Genomic DNA, 23,968 nt, shown 5'->3' on the forward strand with positions numbered 1-23,968 from the left:
TGTCGTCTGATCAAGAGGACAGTAAACTAGTGGAACCAACATCTGTGTAACCTGCAGCAGTGCTGTTTAACGGTGCAGCTGTAAGGAGTCCAGGGTGTAGGATCTGAAGACAACTCTTACCTGAGTGTTTGCCAAGAGCTCGAGCCAGGCTGAGGATTATGCCAATGCAGTCCAGCCCCTGAGCACACACACACACACACACATGCACGCGCACAAACACACGCACGCACAAACACACACACGCACCAGTTATATATGTGTGAGGGTTTTGGTTGTGTGTAAATGTGTTTGTGCCTCTGAGTGAGTGTGTACCATAGCTGTGTCCTGGCCCTCAAGCACCATACAAATGTCTAGGTCACTCTGCTTAAAGCCAAAGCCATTCTTTGATGAACCAAATAGCTTCAGATGGGCTCCTATCAAACAGACACAAACATTAACATTACACAAAATTAAATAGCTTTTTGAACTTAAAGTAGAATTCCCACAATTTTTTTCTCATAGATCTCCATTTCTCAAGGTCATCGAGTACTATCAGTACCAAAAAACCCCAGGAAACAATCGGTTTTATCTACCTCGAGTTGCTGCAGCCAACAGCTAGAGCTCCCAGGCAGCTACAGCGCTACACTTTGTGGACATGGCATGTTCACGAGCCCCCATGTTCAAGCCCTAAAAGTGTAGCGCTGTAGCTGCCTGGCTGCTTTAGCTTACAATGACACAGCAATTAAATTACAATTAAACAGATTTAAGCAGGTGACACACTTGGTCCCCTTCTCCTGTAGCATCACTCCATTCACAGTTCCCATCGTGCCCGGTCACCTCTTACCTTCTATATGGCGCCTGATGAAGGTCTCCAGGTCCTGCAAGATGTGTTCCCTCACCTGCTCCTCAACCTCATCTGGGGCAAAATCCTCTGAAAACACAAACGGATCAAATCCAAGCCCTTGTTAAGGGGTCAAGGTACTGACAACACAGATACATTTCACTGATCAATAACCTCTATTAAAGCAGAGCATGTGGTACTGCGCTCAATTAAAACTGTGTGTGTGTGTGTGTGTGTGTGTGTGTGTCTCTGTAGTACTCACTATGGCACTGCTCACACACTTGATCAACGATTTTGAGGAACTTTGGGGTCATGGTGGGAAGATCCTTCATCTCCACCTTCTTGAAGTCTTCAGGACAGTCACCCTTCAGATGACCATCTCGCTTACACAGGCTGCACACCAGAGTGGGTTTCTGCCACAAAACAGTATCCAGAGTGGGTTGTGTGTGTGTATATAAAAAACAGTATCCTGTGTGTGTATGTGTGTGTGTGTGTATATGTGTGTGTGTGTATATATGTGTGTGTGTGTGTATATGTATATATGTGTGTGTGTGTGTATATGTATGTGTGTGTGTGTGTATATATGTGTGTGTGTGTATATGTGTGTGTGTGTGTATATGTGTGTGTGTGTGTGTGTGTGTATATGTATATGTATATGTGTGTGTGTATATGTATGTGTGTGTGTGTGTGTGTGTGTGTGTGTGTGTGTGTGTGTGTGTGTGTGTGTGTGTATCTGCTTTTGGGGCTCACACACCTTGCCTAAGGTAAAGGCCTGCTTAGTGAAATGGTAGCGGAAGCCGTTTAACAATGCCTCGGCACTCTTCTCAGCACTTCCATATTTGGACGGGGTGAATGAGTGTGGGCGGGACAAAGGGGTGGGGTCGGCAGTAGACTCCTCCTCTGAAAGAAGAGTGTCCTCCTCCTCCTCCACCTCTTCCTCCCGCTCCGAGTCGGACGGATGCTCCTCGCTCAGCTCTTCATCAAGAGCAAATAGCCCCTCTTCCTCTGCAGTCAGCTGGAACGGCTCCCACCTCCAAACACAACCACAACACACAACGTTACAGCCATGCCATGTGTTGTACAATCCTATAGGCTACTCAAATCTGACCCAATCCAGTACTGTTGTCCAGTGCTGTCCAACTGAGTCAAAATTAACAATCATATTAAATGATTACATAGATACATTTTTACATCAGACTCCAAATGGCAATTAATAGCCTTGATGTAAAATGCTGGGCTCATCGCACTCTTGTCTCAGTGGGGGTACCAGTGCAGGCATGTGTGTGGAGCCATTGGTCTGGATCTGCAGTGCACCCCCAAATTTGGACTGTGCAGTGTGCACCCTCAATTGTAACACAAGCCTTCTCATTGCTACTGGATGCACCCTTAGGCAGGGATCACATTAGCCAGCGGCAAGCGGCAGCGGCCATAATAAGTTATATCTTGTTCCTAAGCAACACAAATTGTTTGTCAATTGAATACGCTCGCATTGCGCTTTGAAAGTTGAACCAAGTTCAACGCTCAGCTTGTTCAACGCTAGTGTTATGCCAGTGTTGCCACCGTTCCGCTGCTGAACCATAGAGAAAAATAGAAAACCTGCCGCTTGCCGCTGGCTAATGTGATCCCCGCCTTAGCGACTTTGTTGTGCATCAGACGCCAATGGGCTCTTCCACAAGTCTCACCTCTTCTCCTCTCGATTCATGACCTCTTCCTCCTCGGAATCCTCCTCTTCCTCACTATCGTCTTCCTCCAAAAGGTCGGAGGATTCCTCATCCTCCTCCAGCTCCTCCTGCGCCAAGCAGTGCGAGTTTTGCCGTCTCCTACTGGCCACCTTGGAGGTCTCTCGGAGGTTCTTGACCCCAGACTGGACGTGATTTAAATCGCGGCTAGCCTTCGGCTTGGCCTCCCCGCTGGCCTTGCGAGGAGTCGAGCTCTCTTTAGGACTGGGCTGGCTCGGTGGCTTGTGATTGGCTGTCGGATGGGTGGGACGGTGGCTGAAGTACTTGTAGGTGGTCTTGAGGCAGTGAAGGAAGTACTCGAACATGGGCTGGCTGATCATGGTACGAGCTACGTTTCTCCCCACCGCAAAGGGGTCTAGAAAATGACAACAAAGGTCATGTTTAAACCCAGCAATCCATCCCTTAGCCACCCTACACCCCTCCTCATCAGTGGCGCACAATAGGGGTGTCGCGATATACCGGTTTCATGATAATCGTGATGAATAAACCATGAGAATATGAATATTGTGGAAATAATGCACCCACGGTAGTATCGTGTAGCATAACGATGCCATTTTAAATGAACGGGCTTGTTACTCTCTTGTGATTTCTCTCTCCTCCTCACTTGCTCCCTTCAAAGTCACACACTCAAACCTAAAGTCATAGTAACGCCAAACTTTTGATTTCATTTGTAAGCTAACTTGAAAAGATGCCGGACATGATGGAGAATGCAGTGGATAGAATAGCCTTTGTCTGTCTCTGCTGCTCTGCCCCGCAGCTAGAAAAGCGTGTGGGAATTCGTTTGGCTGCGCAACAAAAAGCGATATCAGGAGACTGTTAGTCTAATTAATTCTAGCGAAGTAACTAGCCTACCCACAAGCAAAAGGCTGTGAAACAACATAAACAGCCCAGTTTACACAAAAACTAACATGCTAACTGGCCCATTGAAATTACAAAGTTGTAGGCTTAATGTGAACTTTTCTTTTGTCTCGCCGTGCGTTCCGAACTACTGACACGTTTTTCATCTTTCATTCGCATGATACACATAGCCTATAGTATAACAATGAATTTGAAGATCATGCTAAAAGTTTTGCTTGTAAAAAAAAAAAAAAGTAGCCTAGGCTTAAAAACATACCTCTGCATAATGATATTTCTGAGCTGTCAAAGAGGAAAGAAGCATCACCTCACGTTATCGCCAATTAAGCTGCTCTGACAGGAGGTAACGTAGGCTACTTGCGTTTGTCCATGAACTGGCAGTGTGTGTAACTATGACATGCCATTTTAACATGCAATAGCTAACATCATAAGTTATGGCAAGTCTCCTGAAAATGCAATTTCAGATAGCCTACCTGCAATTAGAATTATGCCTAGAAACAATGAAACTACAGGTACAGTATTCATAAATCCAGTGATATAGGGCTAGTTCAATTTCATGTTCAAATTTGTCTTATCAGTCGATAATAGCAATTTAATGTTGTTGACCTGGTTTGGGCATTTTGTTTTATGAGAGAAAGTGGGAGTTGTAGGCCTGAATGGTATGTTTTTGACAAGAGAAACATTTTAGAATAAAATTAATATATAGTCTAGGCCTACTTTAAGTGATTGCTTTCTTTTATAATGATTGCTATTGACATCACGATAATATCGTTATCATGATATATTTTGTCATTATAATCGTATTCTGAAATGTTGATATCGTGACACCCCCAGTGCACACCACAAAATAATGTACCTCAGATTCAAATTTTAGCATGCAAACTACTAAAACACAACAGAGAGCTGTAGCCATTACAGGGATTGTCTATAGGATTAGCTATTATTAAACTGCTACCATTATTTCACTGGGCTTTTATTCATCTACTGCAGTTACAGCTTTTTCCAGGGCTCTGGTGGTCTATGCACTCTGTTCACTGACCCTCGATGGCGATCCTCTTGCGGGGCCAGTCCTTGTTGTCCCGCCACAGCGGGGCGTTGGTGCGCACACTCAGCACACGGTCCTGCAGCTGGAAGTCCAGCGAGTAGAAACGCAGGAGCTCCACCCAGAGCAGCCCCACGCTTGCCTCACTGCAGCTCTCCGCAAACACCAATGGAGCCTGCACACACATGCACACACATGCACACACACACACACACACACACACACACACACACACAGGTATAAATCAGTTACCTAAGTTAGGTATATAACATACTGCATACAGACACAGTGCAAAAGTTATCAGACACATTGGACAAAAAAACACACATGGACATTCATATGCACAGCACACATAATGCAAAGGGAATAAACAGATGGTGTCAAAAATGAATAGAAGCTTTCCTGTCTGCAGCGGTTTGCCCCAATCTACCAGCGCTAGCTGCATTTGGCTAATGGGTGCGTATAAGGGTACGTGAGCTAATCGACTTACCTTTCCACGTTTCACTGTGCTCTCAATAGGGACCTGTGTGTCTGCCTGGGGAAGACTGTAGACCCACAGCACCTCATGGCCCTCCAGGGCTGTAAGAGAGAATCCCGCTAGCTGCCCTACGGAGAACCCCTGCAACAGAAAGAGAGGGGGAGAGGAGAGGAGGAGAGGAGAGGGAGAGGGAGAGGGGAGGGAGAGGGGAGAGAGGAGGGGAGGGAGGGAGAGGGAGGAGGGGAGGGAGAGAGAGGAGAGGGGAGGGGAGAGAGGAGAGGAGAGGGGAGGAGAGAGAGGGGAGGGAGAGGAGAGGAGAGGAGAGGAGAGGAGAGGAGAGGAGGAACGTGAATGGAAAGGTGCTGATGTGCGCCAAGGGGTAGGAGGCACAGGATGCAGAATACCCCCCAACACTCACACTCACACACACACACACAGAAGCAAGGTCTTACTGTGCTCTCCAAGCATGCTGGCAGTAGGGGCTCTTTGCATTGCTGCAGGAAGCAGATCACCATAAGGGCCAGGCTGTACGGGGGCAGCCCACCCTCGTCTACACAGTCCACATGACAGATCTAACACCAGAACACAGAGACAGATCACTCAGAAAGAATCACCTCACCTTACAATCATGTTTGGTGGAAAAGGTGGTGGTTAGGGTTTGCTGCTGGGGACAGAGGACTCACCCTAGCCCAGTGCCTGAGGCCCAGCACCAGTGGCAGCAGACGTGGCTCCTGACTGGTCAGTGCAGACAAGAACTGCGTCGTCAGACAGGCGCTGTCATTTCCTGCACTCACCCTGCACAGCAGAGCACTGAGGACACCACAACTAGTATTAGGAAAGTCCCAGCACAGCAGGGCAGAGCACACAGAAAACTACATCTCCCAACTTCCCATGTGGACAGAAAACAATTACATGAGTGCAGGTTTACGTGCAAGGTGATTTTCTCAGAGAGCTACAGACCTCTGCTTCTCTCGGCACACCACCACTGGGACCCGCGTGTGAAAGTCCCCATGGACCTCCACAAACGCAGCTGCAGAACGGGCACACACACACACACACACACACACACACACACACACACACACCAACACAGTTGAAACATGAGATAGAATCACATGCACGCCTAACTGCAGCCTAGTACTTAACTATGTGCACCCAGTTCTGGGAGTGCAAACAAGTTAACACAGGGAAACCCTGTGGAAATTCATCAAGTTACAGCTGATGTGTTTAAACCACCAAAGACAATGCAACCTTATACAAAAAACTGAAAATGAATAGGAGGAGGATATCCCAAAAAGCACATTTTAGAAATAATCCATATAGCAAACTCCTAATTGTGCCCTCAATAATGGAGATATGAGTAGGTAGGCATGTACAGTACCATGGCGAGTCAGCCAGATGTCATACTACATATCGTCACAGAATGTAGAGGGCTTTATGTTTTTAATTCTGCCCAAGCTTATTTTATTTTACTTAAAATGTATGTATAATTTTGTTAGAAATATTGTTTGTAAGATATCAGGCAAAAAGTCAGCTCAGCTCAAACTAGAGGTCAACAGAGATGTTACAGCTCAAATCAACCCAAACTCCCAAACCCATAGTAAGAGCACTGGACACAGGTAACCAAATAAAACCTTCACATTGGTAAGCGGAGCTAAGACATACAAATAACTAAAAACACGGAGAACATCTGGATGCAGAACAACAAGCTCAGTAACATGCAGACAAACAAACTGTCTCATTCAATCCCACAATCCCACACAGATACTCACAGCATTTAGATAGGGTCTCCTGTACAAGCAGTAGAACATCGGGCTGATGCATCTGTGAATACAGTCAAGCACAACCTAAATACAACATGAGCACAATGTAGATAAAACAATGAGCATCACCACAAACCACAGGGACAACAACAAGGTACACAGCAAATTGAATGCCTAAAGGTGAACCAGACTAAAGGAGAACTCAAGGACAGAATCAAAACACCGGACAGTCCGGTATAAAACTAGTTAATTCATGAGAACATAGAATACTTCTGTTCTATTGAGGACAATCCTTGACATCCTCACAGACAGTAGCATAGCAGAGGATCAGAGGACAGGATCTCAAAAAAGAATACAGTCTGGACTTCAGGAATAAACAATATAATTTCTCTTAACTGGCCTCAGAGCTCAGAGCCTGCTGAATTCACGGTTACTCACGCTGGAGGAAGCCTGGATGTCAATGTTCACATCTGAGTCTTTGAAGCCAAACCTAGTGCAGGAGGATCCATACAACCTGAGCTTACTCCCTGCAAAACACATACATACAGCCCATGTTGCCCACAGAAAAGAATACACAACAAACGCATGCAGACTGTACTGCAGACTTGTGACAGTGCATGGCCTGAGCTTATAAAAGGCTTACCTGGCAGTACAGGAGTGATAACTGACTGCATCAGGGCTAACACCCCACGCCGCACCTGCACGTCCTCCTCACTTAGCCCCTCCCCCACCACCACAGCCTCCAGAGCAGAGCCAATGGCAGATATCTGGTCTTTCCCCGGAGGCGGGATGCTCTTCAACATCAGCTCATCTCGCTTCTCCTACAAAAGCACATTAAATGAATAGATTAGATAGATTAGAAATGAATAGATAATTCTTGAAACTGCGCAATGATGAATTCAGTTTTTTTTTTGTGCGACAAAAGGTCTCAGATTACGTAAACACTACATGTACTGTAGCTCATAATGCTTTAAAACCTTTGTCCTAAGTGGCCTTCAATATGGTTAATCTGAAATGCCATGGCCAAACAGCAGGGCCAAACACCAAGGCCCACCAGAGCAGACTAGTATTTTGCCCTGGCCTCTTCCTTTCTTTCACAAACTCAAGTCAGCCTTCATCACCACTAGTGACGTGGGTTTGGGGTCCCTAGTCAACCTTACCATCTCCCTTGCTACACCCTGAAACCTGTATGTGTGCCTGAGGTACATCTGACCCATGTATGGCAATATGATGGGTCTGTCTGAAATGGAAAAAATCCTAAGATAGCATTCAGTGGTAATTCTGCCTTCTAAGATATCTTCATTTGGTGAATTTTGAAGAAAGCATACATGTATCCGTCATGCAGTCATCTACTTCCAAAATTGTACTGAATTATGAAGCAAGTAGTCGGTATCTCGGCAGCAATGTCCAAATGATTAATTAATGGAGGCACCATTCTATGTTGCCATCTTACTTGGTGTCAAAAATAAAGTTCATATCTATGGGCAAGTGATTTGTTAAACAGTTAAAGGCAGCCCGGAGAGACCCTATGCATGTCTGAAAGGGCAGTGGCATATAAGTGAACCCTTTGGAATTAGCTGCATTAAGGTATGTGTCTAAAAATAATCTACATTTGAATTGCAACAATCTTTTTTTTTACTGATCATACACATTATTGCACTGTTCTTATATTCTGTTCACTGTTGAATATTCCATATTGAATAGGTCATTCAAAAATTCACAATACTAGTTGGAAAATGTAAGCGAACCCTAAGTCTGATGGCTTCAACAAAAACTAATTTTAGTCAGACACTAACAAATATGGAGCAATAAATAGCCCCGTTTACATGGACACTTTTAATCTGATTACAAACGGACTAATGGCTCGATCGGAATAAAAATGCCTCATGTCAACACTTCGACGGATCGGATTCAGCCCGATCCGACTAACTTTCCAATCAAATCCAAAAAGGGTGGTGTACTCTGATACTACAGCAGGTACTACGATTGTTGGAGTACATTTCTTCTTTCTGTGCAGGTGTTTCCTATATGTGGTAATAATGCAGAGTGATGTAAACAAATTAGTTTCCATGGCAGCAATACAACTAGGAGCTTCTAAATGATTAAATGCTTGTTCCATGTAAACACAGATTAAACGCCAATTGGTTTATTTTTCATGTAAATGTAAATCGGTTAACTTTCATGTAAACAGTTCAGTTCAAATCATTAATCAGATTTATTTCAATCTTATTGGGAAAAAAAATAAAAAGTCCATGTAAATGCGGCTAATTAAACAACTTTGAACATGTGGTGTATAGTTACTTTAACAATTAAAAATGCTCTAAGCAATGTTACATGGTTTCTAAGCTAAAACATTTTTGTCACATACAGCAAACATCTCCTCACAATCTGCTAGCTGCCTGTCACCTGAATACACTGCAAAAGACACCATCTCTGTAAACAGCCAAGGCTCCACAAATGGCAACAACAGCCTGGAATAGCAACAAAAACAGCCTGATGTAGCCACTGCTGTTTTTTGGAGCCTGGGCTGTCAACAGAGACAGCGTTTTTTTTTACAGTGTATTCAGGGGACAGGCAGCTAGTGTATCGTGAGGAGATGTTTGCCGTTTGTAAAAACATGTTTGAGCTTAGAAACCACGTGACATCACTAAGAGCACCTTTAACAGAACAGTTACACAGTTTGAGTTTACTGTTCATGAGAAGAATATTCTGATGTGAACCATGCCTCTGATCTCAGAGGACCTACTACAAAAAACTGATTATCTTTAGAAAGCTGGAATGCAATGGTAATGTGATCTCAAAGAGTTTAAATATTTATCAGCCCACAGATCAACAAATTGTCACACAAGGAGATGACTTAGTACTATGACTAGTGTGCTTAGAAGTGGGCACCCTGCTAAGAGACTTGTTAATGAGGTAAATAAATACCACAGAATAACAGTTAAACACATTAAGGAGTCATTGGAACTGGTTAACCCTTAAAGGAGTACCGTCACACCGGAATGTTGGGAAATGAACGTTCTAAAGAATATCTGGGTTCATTGAATTCAACATAGAATTTTAGAACCTTCAATTGTTGCGGAACTTAGAATGTTCAAAAACCTACACCTTTAACCCTTAAAGAGTACCGTCACACCGGTGTGACGGGAATGTTGGGAAATTAACATTCTAAAGAATATCTGGGTTCATTGAATTCAACATAGAATTTTAGAACCTTCAATTGTTGCGGAACTTAGAATGTTCAAAAACCTACACCTTTAAGGGTTAATGTTTCTGTTCATGAGTTCACCACGGGTAGCACATTGAATAAAGAGGGTGTCTAAGCAGGACACCACAGTGGAAGCTCTGCTCTCCAAACTAATTAAAATTTATTTTCCAGTAGCCTTGACACCACAACGCTACTGGAAAAAAGAGTTTGTGGACAGATGAAACATAGACTGAACTGTTTGGAAAGAACACACAGCACTGTATTGCATCAAAAGGTCATGATAAAAAAACGTAATCTCATTGCTGAAGTACAGTGTGGGGAGTGTCATGATTTAGGGGCTGCTTTTCTGTCTCAGGGACTGGACAATTTGCTATCACTAAGAGAAAAATTAAAACCCAAGTTTATCAATATTCTAACAGGACAATGACTACTTTTCCATGCATACCATATTTGGAATAATGACAATATTCCGATTCCGTATGAGTCATGTGAACACCTTATTCCAGTTACCATAACCCGAATAAGCTCATATTTCGATTACTAAAAACTTAAATAGACTGTTTTAATATTATGAATATTAGAGCATGTAAACACATTAGCTGGAATGGCCCCTTTTGGAATATTAAATCATGTTGTCATATTCATGCAAGGAATTCTGGTAGCTTGGTTTGTTGCTCTGACACTTGGAAAACATAACAAAATGCGTGGCTAAAAGTTTGCACTTCTACAGTGAAGATGAGGTCAACTTATGTATTCAAACCAGAAAGTTTAAATGCCATGATGGAATTCGATGGGTGAAAGCATCATAATGCTCAAAGCAGGTTTTTTGCGCTCTGCTGACAGCGGCCTATTATAAGGCTAGAAAGTAAAACGGTAGCAGCTCGGGGTCGTGACTGCAATTCAGGGACAGAGACCGTTGAAATGTCATAGCACAGATAGTACTTTAACTGCATGTTGCTGGTTTATTCAGAATATGTCAAACATGAAATTCCCATTTCTGCTGCACATGGAACGTCATTCTGACTATTGCCATAAACAGAATATGGACCTTAATCGGAATATGGTGTGCATGCAAACTTGGTCAATGACAGGGAGGCTTTATAGCAAATTTTATAGCGATTTTACAGTCGGCGACTATATATCCAAAGACGGAATGAAATCATGGGAGTTCTACTGGAGTCGCGGAGTGCTCCGTCAACTAGACTGTTTAGTGTAAGGTGCCAATCTTAGCAGTTTTAAGCCAGTACAAGTGAATCTTTTTATAGTTTTGCGTTACAACAATATCAAAAATGTTTGATACTATCGTAAGTCTTTTTGTCGTGGCTCATGCAAAAAGTGACGTGAACAAAATTAAAAACCAATAGTGACTTCTCTCCAACACCAAACAAGAAGGGACAAAGTAGGCAAAATAATTTTTTTACTTTGCTTCTTATAAATTATTAGTCGGCTATTCCACGTGACAGAACAACTCTATATCGGTTAGGGATGTCACACATGAAACAATGCTGCAGAAACACAAAATTATCGCTTTGACATGAGTATGCCATCAATTTGAGTTCCTGTTGATATCTAGTGCACGATGAGAAATAATTTAAAGGAATCTAGTTGCAGTCTTGTAAAAAGTGACCCTGCAAGATCCCTAGTCATTGGAAAATCATAGTCTGTGACTAGTCTTGACTTTAGATGTGAGAGGGTCTAAGACTGTAGTCTTTCAAAAATCTTTTCCAAATCTTTGTAAAGTCTTTCATTGTAAGGATGGCATAAGGCTCAGTAAACGTTTGGTCATGCAGCTGGACAATAATCTTAAACATAGAAGGAAATCTACACAGAATTGCTTCAAAAAAGAAAATCTACTTTTTAGAGTGGCTCAGTTAGAGCCAAGAGCAAACAAAGTCATTCAGACCAGACATCCTAATAATACGGTTGAACTGAAGGATGAATTGGCTAAAATACCTCCTGAATGTTGTGCAGATCTGATTCACAGTTACCAGGAACACTCGGCTGAGTTTATTCCTGCCAAAGGAGGTTCAACCAGTAATTAATTTCAAAGGTTTGCTTACTTTTTCCACCAGCACAATTAATATTTTATTGGTGTTTTCAACAGACATGAAAGACAATAACTTATTTTGTGTTATTAGCTTCAGCACCTTGTGTTTGTCTATACTAGTGACTTGACTTGATGAAGATCAGATCACATTTCACATTGCAGACAACCTGGTAATTCCAAAGAGTTCACATACTTTTTCTTGCCACTGTATTTGCTTGATTTTTTGTATGAATGATCTGCCTGCCTCGTCTCTCTAATCTGCCTTCTGTTCCCCCCTAATTTTAGTTAATGTGAGTCCTAGTCCTGTGTTATGTCTATCACTGCTCTAACCATGTTGTTTGAGTATGTGTGTGTATGTGAGTGTGTGTGTGTATGTATGAGTGTGAGTGTATGAGTGTGAGTACTCACCTTGGCCCTCCTTCTGTGCCCACGGTCTCTCAGGTGTGAATTTGCCCTGGACACAGAGTCTATCTTTGTATCACACAAATGGCAGCTGAACCACCAACTTTCCTCTGTTCTCTGAAAACACACACAAATGGCAGTTTAAAAAAAAAAGGTTTTCCAAGACCTTTCACAGATCACAGCTACGTCTAAGCGGTTCAGATCTTACTTGAAGCATGCATGATGGGCGGACAATGAATGTGTGTGTGTGTGTCTCACCCCCTGCGTCTCATCCGGAGGCTGGTTTATGGTCTGTAGCAACTCTGAGATGGAAGTGGTGGTGTGGTCAATCACCAGGACTCTGTCCATGTCTCGTGTGCCTCTGTCTCTCCAATGGAGTCCTGAAGAAAACAATCAAACGTACAGACAAACACTCAACAATTTTGCACACAACCTCCCACAATACAATACTGATTGTGTACTCAACACCATTGCTATTTTGATTATGCCCTTCTGTAAGTTTAGTGGATGTGTGGAATCATGGCTTCAGTAGTCATCAGCGGTTGTGTACAGAGAGCAATGCTGAAATGAATGCTGTTTTGCCTATGAAAGGTCTGTGTGTGTACATATCTATGAACATGAGAGAGCTGACATTATGTCCCTGGATACCTGAGCCACGGGCCCCATGCTTCTCCCCTGAGGGATGCCTCCTCTTACTCCTGCTCTGGCCCATCTCTGGGGGATACTCCCGATCACGCCAGTTCTCCTCCGGCCGCCGTGGGGACCCTGGGGACCCCTCTCTGTTTCGGACTCATGCCAGGGGCCCAGCCACCTCCTCTACGGCCCCCAGGACTGAAGCCCCCAGGACTGAACCCCATCTCAAAACCCCCCTCCTTCCGTGGGCTCCTCCAGTTCTCAGTCTCGTCTGCACCCCGTCCGCGTTGGGAACGAATGCCACGACCAAAGCCCTCCATGTGTGTTCTTTTGTCGTCCAGTGGCACTGTGTTGATAAAAAGCACCTTGTTATGAACATGAAATGTAGTAAAGACAAGAGCTATTGCAACTGTTTAACTGGGTGGTAAGATGAGAGGTGTATTATAATTAGAGCCCTTTTATGGCTATTTAACGGTATTTGTACAGTGTTATTTTGTTGGAGGGACAACCACAGAGAACGAGAGCACGCTTGTTTGTTTATAGTCATAGCAATCTGAAACTTGAACTATGGAAAACATAAGCAATGTAGTAACGTTAACGTTAATGGCTAGCAACCAAGCTAAACACATTTCCCTGTGGTGGGGCCCAACACAACGTTTAGTTATGTTCAGTAACCTTAATACTATGGTCTAAACAAAGAACACAGCTATTAAACCTGCTTCAACTTGGTTTCTGTTGTTTGGAGATTGACAAAAGCGAGAAACTTGCTAGCTGGCTTAGCATTGCTGAGACAGACTAGCCAGTATTATGGGCTCGCTTCTAGGTCAACTGTCAACCTGAACTCTGCCAACAGATCTGCCACTCCTTCACCTTTGCTTGCTAAACTAATGTTTCAGCACTTGGTGGCGGATTCTTTTGTAATACGTGGCGAAAGCAATAGCTTACCTAACACAATTTCACTAGCAAGAGGATAGCAGAGGCATACATTTCTTACTGAAACAAATGGTGTGTATTACACCAGTAGATCTATTCTGGAGGAAAAACACTCCAAATTATTGGAAATTAGTTTAATTGGCAGTTGACCCCGTAAAATACTTAGTAAATTAGCAATAAGGGGAAATACACGAGGAAAAGCTAGCTAGCTGGCTAGCTACCTGCTAGCTTTACACAAGTAACAAGCTGTGTGTATTAGCCAGTAGCAAACTTTTAATTCATTAGACACGGCTTTGATGGCAATTTAACAATCAGAATCCTTTGATAATACCTGAAGTCTCTGTTACATCAGCATTATGTTGGTTGCACTCAGATGATTTTAAGATCACTGGTCCGACCCAAAGCCCTCTATGCTCTGCCTACAACTCGGTGAGAGCAGTGGCGTGTGGGACTTCACCGACAGCGTTGGCTACTTCCGTTTCGAATCAACATAAAGGACAAAGTCTGATGATCTATGAGTTATTAATTTGTGTGTTTGTTTTTTTAAAACATGCAATTTAGTATTATTTTCCCCCAGCATAGGGAACTGGCAATCACATAAACCAGGTGTGCACTATGTGTTATAACAGAGCCCGTCTATTAGACATTCTCTGGTTATAATAACTCAATAGTATTGTTTCTTCTTCTTCTTCTTCTTGTGGGTTTTATTAGCGGTTGGCATATACACGGTTGCATTTACCGCCACCAATTGGACATTTACATAACTACGGGTATGGAGTTTCAACGGAGGAGTGACAAAGAAGGAATAATAACTAGATGTACCGCAGAGCGGTACAAAATTTGATCGCCAGTCCAGCACATTTTTTCCACAAAAATAAATCACGCTGAAAGGCCTATATGATTCTAACTGTCTCACTAAATTGCATTATCCACACTCAATTCTCACTGGTATCTGCTAGACAACAAGTACCAAAACATGATTAGTTCATAGATTTCACATGTAAAATTCATTTTATACAACCCCACCTCCATCTTGCCTGTTCATAATTCTGAGAAATTCTTGAATTGTGTGCATGTACATGTTTATGTTGTGTGTGTGTGTGTGTGTGTGTGTGTGTGTGTGTGTGCGTGCTTGTGTGTGTGCCTGCGTATGTGCCTGCCATGTGGGGTTACATGCCCACCAAGTTTCGTGTACCCCGGTCTTTCAGTGTCCCGGGAATCCTTGTTGGTGTACGGTCACTAAATGTACACATACATTATTTTATTGTAAGGCCCCACACAATTACACAAAACTTGGTGCATTCCGGCGCTATACATGGAAATAAAATGGGTTGAAGTTTGAGATCAACATACAAAAATAAATGGAAACCCTAGGTTCTCGACATATTCACAGCCCCCTTAAGACCAACATACAAAAAAAAGGTGGACCTCCTAGGCCCCACGGGTTCTCGAGATATTACAGTCTCCGGCCACCCACAGGCTCAGTTGGTGCTAGTAACATAAAATACTCACATTAGTGGCCCCCATGAACGGAATTCCAATGAAACTTGGTGCATTCAGAGGGTGTCATAATGATCCTGGCTAATTCCAATTCCGTGCAGTTTCTGACCATGTTAGGTCACAGATACCCGCGATTACAACAATTCTTTCATTTTTATTTTTTAACTTGGTGGCGCTTATACATGAAATAATTTTTTATTGGGCCCACACAATTACACAAAACTTGGCATGCATTCGGAGGGTGTCATAATGATCCTACACTTTCAATTTCGTGCAGTTTTGACCATGTCAGCCAGAGATATTGTGATGAAAACATCTAATGTTTTGCTTTTTAATTTTTAACTAGGTGGCGCTATACATGAAATAAGTGGTAATGGGATAGGTTGACATGCCCCCTTGAGACCAACATACAAAAAAAAAGGTGGACCTCCTAGGCCCTACGGTTCTCGAGATATTTACAGTCTCCGGCCACCTACAGGCCAGTTGGTGTATAGTAACATAAATTAATTTATTGTGTGGCCCCCCATGAACGGAATTCCACGAAACTTGGTGTGCATTCAGAGGGTGTCATAATGATCCTACACTTCCAATTTCGTGCAGTTTTGACTATGTTAGGTCACAGATACCTGCGATTACAACACCTCATTTTTACTTTTTTGTGTTTAACTAGGTGGCGCTATACATGAAATGAGTGGTTATGGAATGGGTTGACATGGCCCTTTGAGATCAACATACAAAAAAGATAAATGGTCCTCCTAAACCCTACGCTTCTCGAGATATTCACAGAAAACTGTGTCTGCCCTACCCTCCTTTCGGGGGTCCAGTCCAGCGGGGGGGCTACAGATCAAAACGAAAACAGGAGGTTCCATGCTATCCATATGGGGTTACATGCCCACCAAGTTTAGTGTACCCCGGTCTTACAGTGTCCCGGGAATCCTTGACGGAAATTTGAAGAAAAAAAAAAAAAAAAAAAAAAAATCTGACTAAACCTATATGACCAGGCGGATCCGCCTAGGAGTCTACTGCTGTGTGGGTAACGCTTTCCTGACATTGACCGTACTCATGATCTCCTCCCGCATTTGCCACATCGCTTTTTCCCCCTACAAATGGCTGCCACGTGCCCAAACTTCTGGCATTTAAAACATCGCAGTGGCGGTGGGATGTATGGACGAACCTGAAAGCTCATATACCCAACTCTAATCCTAATTGGCAGTACCTTCTCATCAAAAAACAACAGAATGGAAAGACTCTCCTTTTTAACTTGTTCTCGGGTGTACATCAGCCTTCTACATTTGACCACATTTGCCCTCGTTTGTTGTCTTTCTTCTTTCCATTCGTTTTTACCTGCCATTCCTGTTTTGAATTTCCCTCGTCTACTGCTTCTATCTCTACCACAGAATCTACATCACTTCCAAGAAAACTACCATCACTTCCCTCCGTCTCCACTCCATTACCCTCATCCAAGAGCTCGCCATTTGCGCTACTACTCTCTCCCCTTTCCCGAGGAGACCGACTCCGCTCCCGATGGTCTGTGCTGCGACGAGACATCCCACCCTCCTACCGGAAAACCACCTGCCTCCAATGGTATTGTTTTAGCCTACTGATTGACCTACATAGATTTCATCATCCAGGTTGACACATGGGTCCAGTAGGCCTAACAACTTTTTTCCTTAGGTTCTTCAACAGATCATTATATAATATTCCTGTAAAAACTAAAGAGCTAAAGTATCTGGGCATAACGGTATACAAGATCAAAAAAGGAGACGTCAGTAAATTTTGACCACCTGATAATCAATATTCAAAGAAAATTTAATTCTTGGTTACAGAGGGACCTTTTAATGGTAGGATTTTGGTGTCTAAACGAAGCATTATCCCGTGTTAGGCTATCTTGCTTACTTTATGAAGTCAAAAGCCTTGTAGCCTAGCACACAGGTCAACAGGTGGGCAGTAGGCTAATTGACCATATCCCACTTTGTTGTTTTTTTGTAGCCTAGTAGTCATCTCACCTCTCATTTCTCAATCGGTACTTTTCCACCACTGGAGTACCGGTCAGAAAGTGGTCTACCAGGTACAGTGGGAATGAGTTAATTTCTTGTTAACATGATTTCATGATTTTTCTTAAACTCTTGGTAGTAGTTTGTGTGCGTGTGTGTGTGTGTGTGTGTGTGTGGGGGGGTAGTCATATCTCTCTCCCTCCCTCTTGCTCACACACAAGTACATACTCAGACATAGTCTACACACCCCTCCTTTTTTGCCTGATGTGCAGCCTGATGCGGCTGCCACTCTCCCCCGTTCAGTCAACAGGTGACAGAGCGATGGCACCTCCATGAACTGGAAAATCCGCAGATACGTCTGGATGAATGTAAGGACTTTAACTGGACACATTAATAGGTAAAATAATCCTATGTTTAACATGTGAATTTACCAACTTCATGTTGGGAAGATTAATCAGTGTATGGCAATGGGCTGAAGTCCAAGTTAGATTGATAGGCTAGCACTTTTTGCTCAAAAGCAATGTGGGTCAGTGATAGATAGGCTAATAGGAACAATGAATTGTGAGTATTGAGTAGAATCATCCAGATTAATAATGTATATAAAATGTGTAACTAAAATTGCAGTTCATTTTTATAGTTCTGTGGAGTTAAAATTCCATGAGTTCCATGAGACATAATTGAGACTGTCATTAATTTACATTGAAAGTGTTCCAAAGAATAGGCTATGTCTGAAATGTTAGTAGCCTACTCCATGTTATTGTGTGTGTGTGTGTGTGTGTGCACGTGTGTATGTGTGTGTGTGTACTGTATATGTTTGTGTAATGTGCATGAGTGTAGCATGGCTGAAAGCTTGAAGGTCACCAGCACAACTGGCGCACTGTGCAGCAGAGGTAATGGGGGTGCTGGATGTGATGATGTCCCTTTGCACCCACCTTTGTTGGTGGATGCCTGGTTGGTGCCCCTGTTCTTTGCTCTCATCATGCTCCTTGGACTCCTGGGTAACTCCCTTGTCATCTATGTAGTCGCTAAGCAACAACAGATGAAGACTGTCACCAATATTTACATAGGTATAGTCATCTGAGACACTAATGCATGTACAGTACATCTCTGTAGTCGCTGTAACATAGGAGCTCATCTAATTATAAATGCTGATTTATAATAGATTCTTGAGAGATCAGCAAACAAAATCCGAATGTAATGTTATCCATAGTGTTTTTGGTGAAGTCCTTATTTTTAATCTAAAGAGCAAGACAACATATTACATTTTTGCATGGTTGCGGAGAGTTTCTCAGCTCTGTTCTGTTATGTTTTGGTTGCAGTGAATCTGGCCACAACAGACATTCTGTTCCTAGTTTGTTGTGTGCCTTTCACGGCCACTCTTTACCCTCTGCCCAGCTGGGTATTTGGAGACTTCATGTGTCGGTTGGTCAACTATCTACAGCAGGTCAGCCAAACCCAAACACCTTGGATAGGTCCAAACACCTTCATACAAAATGCTCTTTTCGCCCTTTATACTTAACCAGTCCAAGCACTGGAAGTTTAGCTGTTGTTATGTGTCTTTATTACACATGAACACATACTACATCTGTGTCTGATAGGTGACAGCTCAGGCAACCTGCATCACTCTTTCTGCAATGAGTGTGGATCGCTTTTATGTGACAGTGTACCCTCTCCAGTCCCTCCACCACAGGACTCCACAGTTAGCCATGGCTGTCAGCATCTCCATATGGATAGGTAAGCAAATGTACACACACACACACACACAATTAATGAACTTCTAGACTTTCTACCATGTTGTACAGTATAAGGCATTAATGGATCTCGTGTTATAGACCTTTTCAACAATAAAAACAAAAACAATGCTGGAACGTTCTATTTGGTTCCCAAACTACTTCCTCTGCATTACAGTAAGTTATTACACGGTGCTGCAGAAAGTTCCATTCACATGAATGGGCCTTCCCAACGTTCGGGCCTATGTTAAATCTACATAAATCACCGGCAAAGTATATAATCACCGCTGTCCATGGCAACGGGTTGATTAACGTCTTTCATATCCCTCCATAAAGGCGTCTGTTAAAACATTGCAATGGAATTTCATTGAAAGGAAAGTAAGCTAGTAAGACGTTGCCCGCTAACACCTGAAACTGTCAAGTTCTATCTGTGTGGCGAACTATTTATTTTGTCAGCAGAAGACACGAAACGGTAGCAAAATAATTTTAAAGACCCATTGTGTTAGGTTTCTTTTCTCGTTTTGGCAAGTAGCCGTGTAATAAGCGGGATAATGTATTGTCCGCCGGTAATTATCAGAAAACTAGATGTACCGCAGAGCGGTACAAAATATGACCGCCGCCCAGTCCAGCACATTTTTTCCACAAAAAGAAATCACGCTGAAAGGCATATATGATTCTAATTGTCTCACTAAATTGCATTATCCACACTCAATTCTCACTGGTATCTGCTAGACAACAAGTACCAAAACATGATTAGTTCATAGATTTCACATGTAAAATTCATTTTATACAACCCCACCTCCATCTTGCCTGTTCATAATTCTGAGAAATTCTTGATTGTTTGTGTTATGTTTATGTTACGTGTGTGAGTGTGTGAGTGTGTGTGTGTGTGTGTGTGTGCGTGCTTGTGTGTACCTGCGAATGTGCCTGTGCATGCAAGCGTACATATGTCTACTGTGTGAGTATGTGTCATACGTATGATTACTGTGAATGTATGTGTGTGTGTGTGTGTGTATCTGTTTGTGCACATGTGTGCACATGAAATGGGTTAACATGACCACTGGAGGCAAACATACGGAAAGAAATGGTCATCCTATGCCCTACGGTTCTCAAGATATTCGCAGAGAACCGTGTCTGCCCTACCCTCCTTTCGGGGGGTCCAGTCCAGCGGGGGGGCTACAGATCAAAACGAAAAATGACGGTTCCATGCTATCCATGTGGGGGTACATGCCCACCAAGTTTTGTGTACCCCGGTCTTTCAGTGTCCCGGGAATCCTTGTTGGTGTACGGTCACTAAATGTACACATAAATTATTTTATTGTAAGGCCCCCCATGAACGAAAGTACACAAAACTTGCCACGCATTCGGAGGGTGTCATAATGATCCTACACTTTTAATTTCGTGCAGTTTTGACCTTGTCAGCCAGAGATATTGTGATGAAAACACCTAATTTTTTGCTTTTAATTTTTAACTAGGTGGCTATACATGAAATAAGTGGTAATGGGATGGGTTGACATGCCCCCTTAAGACCAACATACATAAAAAAAGGTGGACCTCCTAGGCCCCACGGTTCTCGAGATATTCACAGAAAACTCTCTCCGGCCACCTACAGGCCAGTTGGTGTATAGTAACATAAATTAATTTATTGTGTGGCCCCCCATGAACGGAATTCCACAAAACTTGGCGTGCATACAGAGGGTGTCATAATGATCCTACACTTCCAATTTTGTGCAGTTTTGACTATGTTAGGTCACAGATACCTTCAATTACAACACCTCATTTTTACTTTTTTTGTTTAACTAGTTGGCTTATACATGAAATGAGTGGTTATGGAATGGGTTGACATGGCCCCTTGAGATCAACATACAAAAAAAATGGTCCTCCTAAACCCTACGGTTTTCGAGATATTCACAGAAAACTGTGTCTGCCCTACCCTCCTTTCGGGGTGTCCAGTCCAGCGGGGGGGCTACAGATCAAAACGAAAAATTATGGTTCCATGCTATCCATGTGGGGTTACATGTCCACCAAGTTTCGTGTACCCAGGTCTTTCAGTGTCCCGGGAATCATTGACGGAAATTTGGGCATGCGAAAAAGAAAAAAGAAAAAAAATCTGACTAAACCTATATGACCGCCGCTTCGCTGCGCGGCGGTCATAATAAGTCCCGACAGGGAGAACAGAACCCCGACACGCAGCGGATAATTACCGGCGGACAATACATTATCCCTTACATAACATATGGAATGTTAAAACGGAAGCCTTGTGGGGCCAACTATGATGCTGATAATGGAACTCCCTTGAAAGGGTCTATAGTGATGTGGCCTCATGCTGTGGCCCCGTCAGGTTCCCTGCTGCTGTCTGTGCCAGTGGCTGTGTACCAGCGTCTAGAGCCAGGCTACTGGTTTGGCCCACAGACGTACTGCACTGAAGCCTTCCCTTCCCCAAGCCTCCAAAGGACCTTCATCCTCTACACCTTCCTGGCGGTCTACCTGCTGCCGCTGGTCACCATTTGTTTCTGCTATGCCTGCATGCTTAAACGTATGGGCCGCCCCAGTGTGGAGCCAACGGACAACAACTACCAGGTCTGAGCCGTTCCAGTATCAGTTTTAACATCAAACATCAAAATATGTATAATCTTCATCATCATCATCATCATCATGATGGAGGTATTAGTTTCCAGATGATGATCTGATTCAACTCTTGTCAAGTGTTGATGTTGTAGCAGAGTGCTAGAGGATTATGGTGTGCTGTACATATGATGGGATCTTTGTGATTGCGATCCACATGATGATGTGATAGGTTTGAAGTGTCCCACATGATGGTGTTGTCTTGTTTTTGCGTATCCATGTTTGTGTGTATTTTACGGTGTCACACATGGCGAGTCATATGGGTGGGATTTCAGATTTGTAGTGTATCAGACTGTGTTTGAGACTTTATTTGTATCACTCTATACATCTACAATTGAGCTGCTTGTTCATGGTTTCCTGTGTCATCTTGCCTTCTTCACCACCTGCTGATGTGTGTGTGTGTGTGTGCGTATGTATGTGTGCGTGTGTGTGTGTGTGTGTGTGTGTGTGTGTGTATGTATGTATGTACGTGTGCCATACCTTTAATTTCAGGTCCATGTGCAGTATGAGCACTCAGAGGCGGTGCGTTCGCGGGTCTCCCGCATGGTGGTGGTGATGGTGTTGCTCTTCACCATTTGTTGGGGGCCCATCCAAGTGCTGCTGCTCCTGCAGTCTCTGCACCCGGCTGCCCCACTACGCAGCTACACCCTCTACAAGCTGAAGATCTGGGCTCACTGCATGTCTTACGCCAGCTCGGCCCTCAACCCGCTACTCTATGCCTTCATGGGGGCCAACTTCAGACGGGCTTTCAGGGGCGCCTTCCCTGCTGCGTTCAAACGCGCTCGCCGCCGGACACAGCCACTCACTGACCCCACACACGCTGAGCTGAACTTCCTTTCATCTGGACCCTGAGACTCTCTCTCTTTCTCTCTCTAGCTCTCTCTCACTCTCTCTCACTGTCCCTCTCATGCTCCCATATAAAAACAGTGATTTTGTGAAATGTGTGGTAAGAGAGATATCTAATGCACACTGACACACACTCACTTTGACAGACATACTCACACGACTCCTCTGCATATAGCCTTTAATCAGAGGCTAATTTTTGCCATGTGACCTTTTCTCTCTCGGTGGTGTCACATGTCTTTGCTGGCTCACGACTGTTTCACTGAGTTTGTTGCCGCGTGTTACCTCATGCATACCGTCCACTCTGTACTTAATTCATCACATGAGACACATTATGGGCAACGCAAAAGGAGAGATGGACACACAAAACATCCAACAAAACGCAAATGTCAACTTAAAGGCTGTATCAGCGATAACAGGGATACGCCACTTCTGTTGATGTTCAAACAAAACAGAGAGCGAGCGAGCTACTCCCTCCCCCTCCTGAACGCGCATCTCGTCGGTTATTTGTTGAAACACTTTATTTTGCCTTTGAGGGGTTGCCAACCCTTGTTGGTAGCGTTTTTTTGACGACCTGCTTATGGGGCGGGCAGCTAGCAAAAGCTGTGATTATTTATGTTGGCCTTTTTTGGGCCTGAAATCGCTGATACAACCTTTAAGCATCCTGTATTCCCTGCATCTAGTGACATGGACTTATTCCACTTGTTGTGTTGGTGGCTTACAAATAACAAGTAAATGGTTCAAATTGCAACTAATTATTTCCTTATCCGAGTTTTGTGATTACTTTCGTTTGGGTTAACAGTACAGTGTTTATGGACTAATTCACTGATGTGGTGTAAACTAATATTACTCAGCCTACTAAGGGCATGTTTGTGCTGCACCTATGTGGCTGTCGGGTCTTGCTGCATACAGTAACGTATTATTTTTTTTTTGATATGATAATGTCCATCATGTCTTTCACAGCCTATGTGTGGTAGCATATTTTGTCAACAACTAACCCAAAATCTGGAACCACCAGCTACAAAGAGAGGGGATCTCGACTTGAAGTCAGAATTTAGCTTGATAGATTCAAGCTAAATTCAAGAAGCTATTCTATTCAAAAAACTCTTGAAAAAACAGAATCTCAACTCTGAACATGTGACTTCTGGCATTTGGCCATGGATAAATTGGGAGGTGTTACTAGACACCTAGGAACACATAGTAAAAAAAGCTATTGGTATGAATTTATTTTGCAGATTGGCGGACTTTCCCTAACTATGTCTGTTGATATTTGAATAATGCAGGCAAACACTGACAAAACACTGGAGAGCGAACTCACCAATCCCCTATACCTAAACTCCCCCTCCATTTTACCAT

The 23,968-nt window shown here is 43.3% G+C and overlaps 2 protein-coding genes across 5 annotated transcripts in view; one reads left to right on the forward strand and one right to left on the reverse strand.

Moving 5' to 3' along the window:
• tut7 (terminal uridylyl transferase 7) overlaps nucleotides 1–14,395 on the reverse strand; it is a 25,584-nt gene extending 11,189 nt beyond the window's left edge. The window contains exons 1-18 of one of the 2 annotated variants that reach the window (XM_048243838.1): nucleotides 14,252–14,395; nucleotides 13,003–13,333; nucleotides 12,613–12,734; nucleotides 12,361–12,471; nucleotides 7,341–7,518; nucleotides 7,136–7,224; nucleotides 6,707–6,758; nucleotides 5,895–5,964; nucleotides 5,618–5,744; nucleotides 5,387–5,506; nucleotides 4,947–5,075; nucleotides 4,454–4,631; nucleotides 2,503–2,914; nucleotides 1,575–1,851; nucleotides 1,083–1,233; nucleotides 824–910; nucleotides 313–413; nucleotides 121–178 (exon numbers count right to left, since the gene is read on the reverse strand). In XM_048243838.1, coding sequence (XP_048099795.1) covers nucleotides 121–178; nucleotides 313–413; nucleotides 824–910; nucleotides 1,083–1,233; nucleotides 1,575–1,851; nucleotides 2,503–2,914; nucleotides 4,454–4,631; nucleotides 4,947–5,075; nucleotides 5,387–5,506; nucleotides 5,618–5,744; nucleotides 5,895–5,964; nucleotides 6,707–6,758; nucleotides 7,136–7,224; nucleotides 7,341–7,518; nucleotides 12,361–12,471; nucleotides 12,613–12,734; nucleotides 13,003–13,066 — 2,326 coding nt within the window. In that variant the 5' untranslated portion in view covers nucleotides 13,067–13,333; nucleotides 14,252–14,395. Of the gene's footprint in view, nucleotides 1–120; nucleotides 179–312; nucleotides 414–823; nucleotides 911–1,082; nucleotides 1,234–1,574; nucleotides 1,852–2,502; nucleotides 2,915–4,453; nucleotides 4,632–4,946; nucleotides 5,076–5,386; nucleotides 5,507–5,617; nucleotides 5,745–5,894; nucleotides 5,965–6,706; nucleotides 6,759–7,135; nucleotides 7,225–7,340; nucleotides 7,519–11,858; nucleotides 11,919–12,360; nucleotides 12,472–12,612; nucleotides 12,735–13,002; nucleotides 13,334–14,251 lie in introns of those variants that run through there. The other variant, XM_048243839.1, reaches the window with a different exon arrangement.
• Nucleotides 14,396–16,785: 2,390 nt separating this feature from the next.
• On the forward strand, nucleotides 16,786–23,322 carry kiss1rb (KISS1 receptor b). Of its 3 annotated transcripts, none has more exons than XM_048243471.1 (7): nucleotides 16,786–17,004; nucleotides 17,718–17,811; nucleotides 18,252–18,481; nucleotides 18,734–18,858; nucleotides 19,013–19,148; nucleotides 21,486–21,724; nucleotides 22,262–23,322. In XM_048243471.1, the coding sequence occupies exons 2-7, from the start codon at nucleotides 17,747–17,749 to the stop codon at nucleotides 22,619–22,621; spliced, it is 1,155 nt and encodes a 384-aa protein (XP_048099428.1). In that variant the 5' UTR covers nucleotides 16,786–17,004; nucleotides 17,718–17,746; the 3' UTR covers nucleotides 22,622–23,322. The 3 variants fall into 3 exon arrangements, with proteins under 3 accessions (XP_048099428.1, XP_048099429.1, XP_048099427.1); XM_048243472.1 differs by having other exon boundaries at nucleotides 16,985–17,004; nucleotides 17,718–17,782; XM_048243470.1 differs by lacking the exon at nucleotides 16,786–17,004 and having other exon boundaries at nucleotides 17,689–17,811.
• The last annotated feature ends 646 nt before the right edge of the window (nucleotides 23,323–23,968 follow it).

This window comes from Alosa alosa, chromosome 5, assembly GCF_017589495.1.
Source record: "Alosa alosa isolate M-15738 ecotype Scorff River chromosome 5, AALO_Geno_1.1, whole genome shotgun sequence".
Taxonomy (NCBI): domain Eukaryota; kingdom Metazoa; phylum Chordata; class Actinopteri; order Clupeiformes; family Clupeidae; genus Alosa; species Alosa alosa.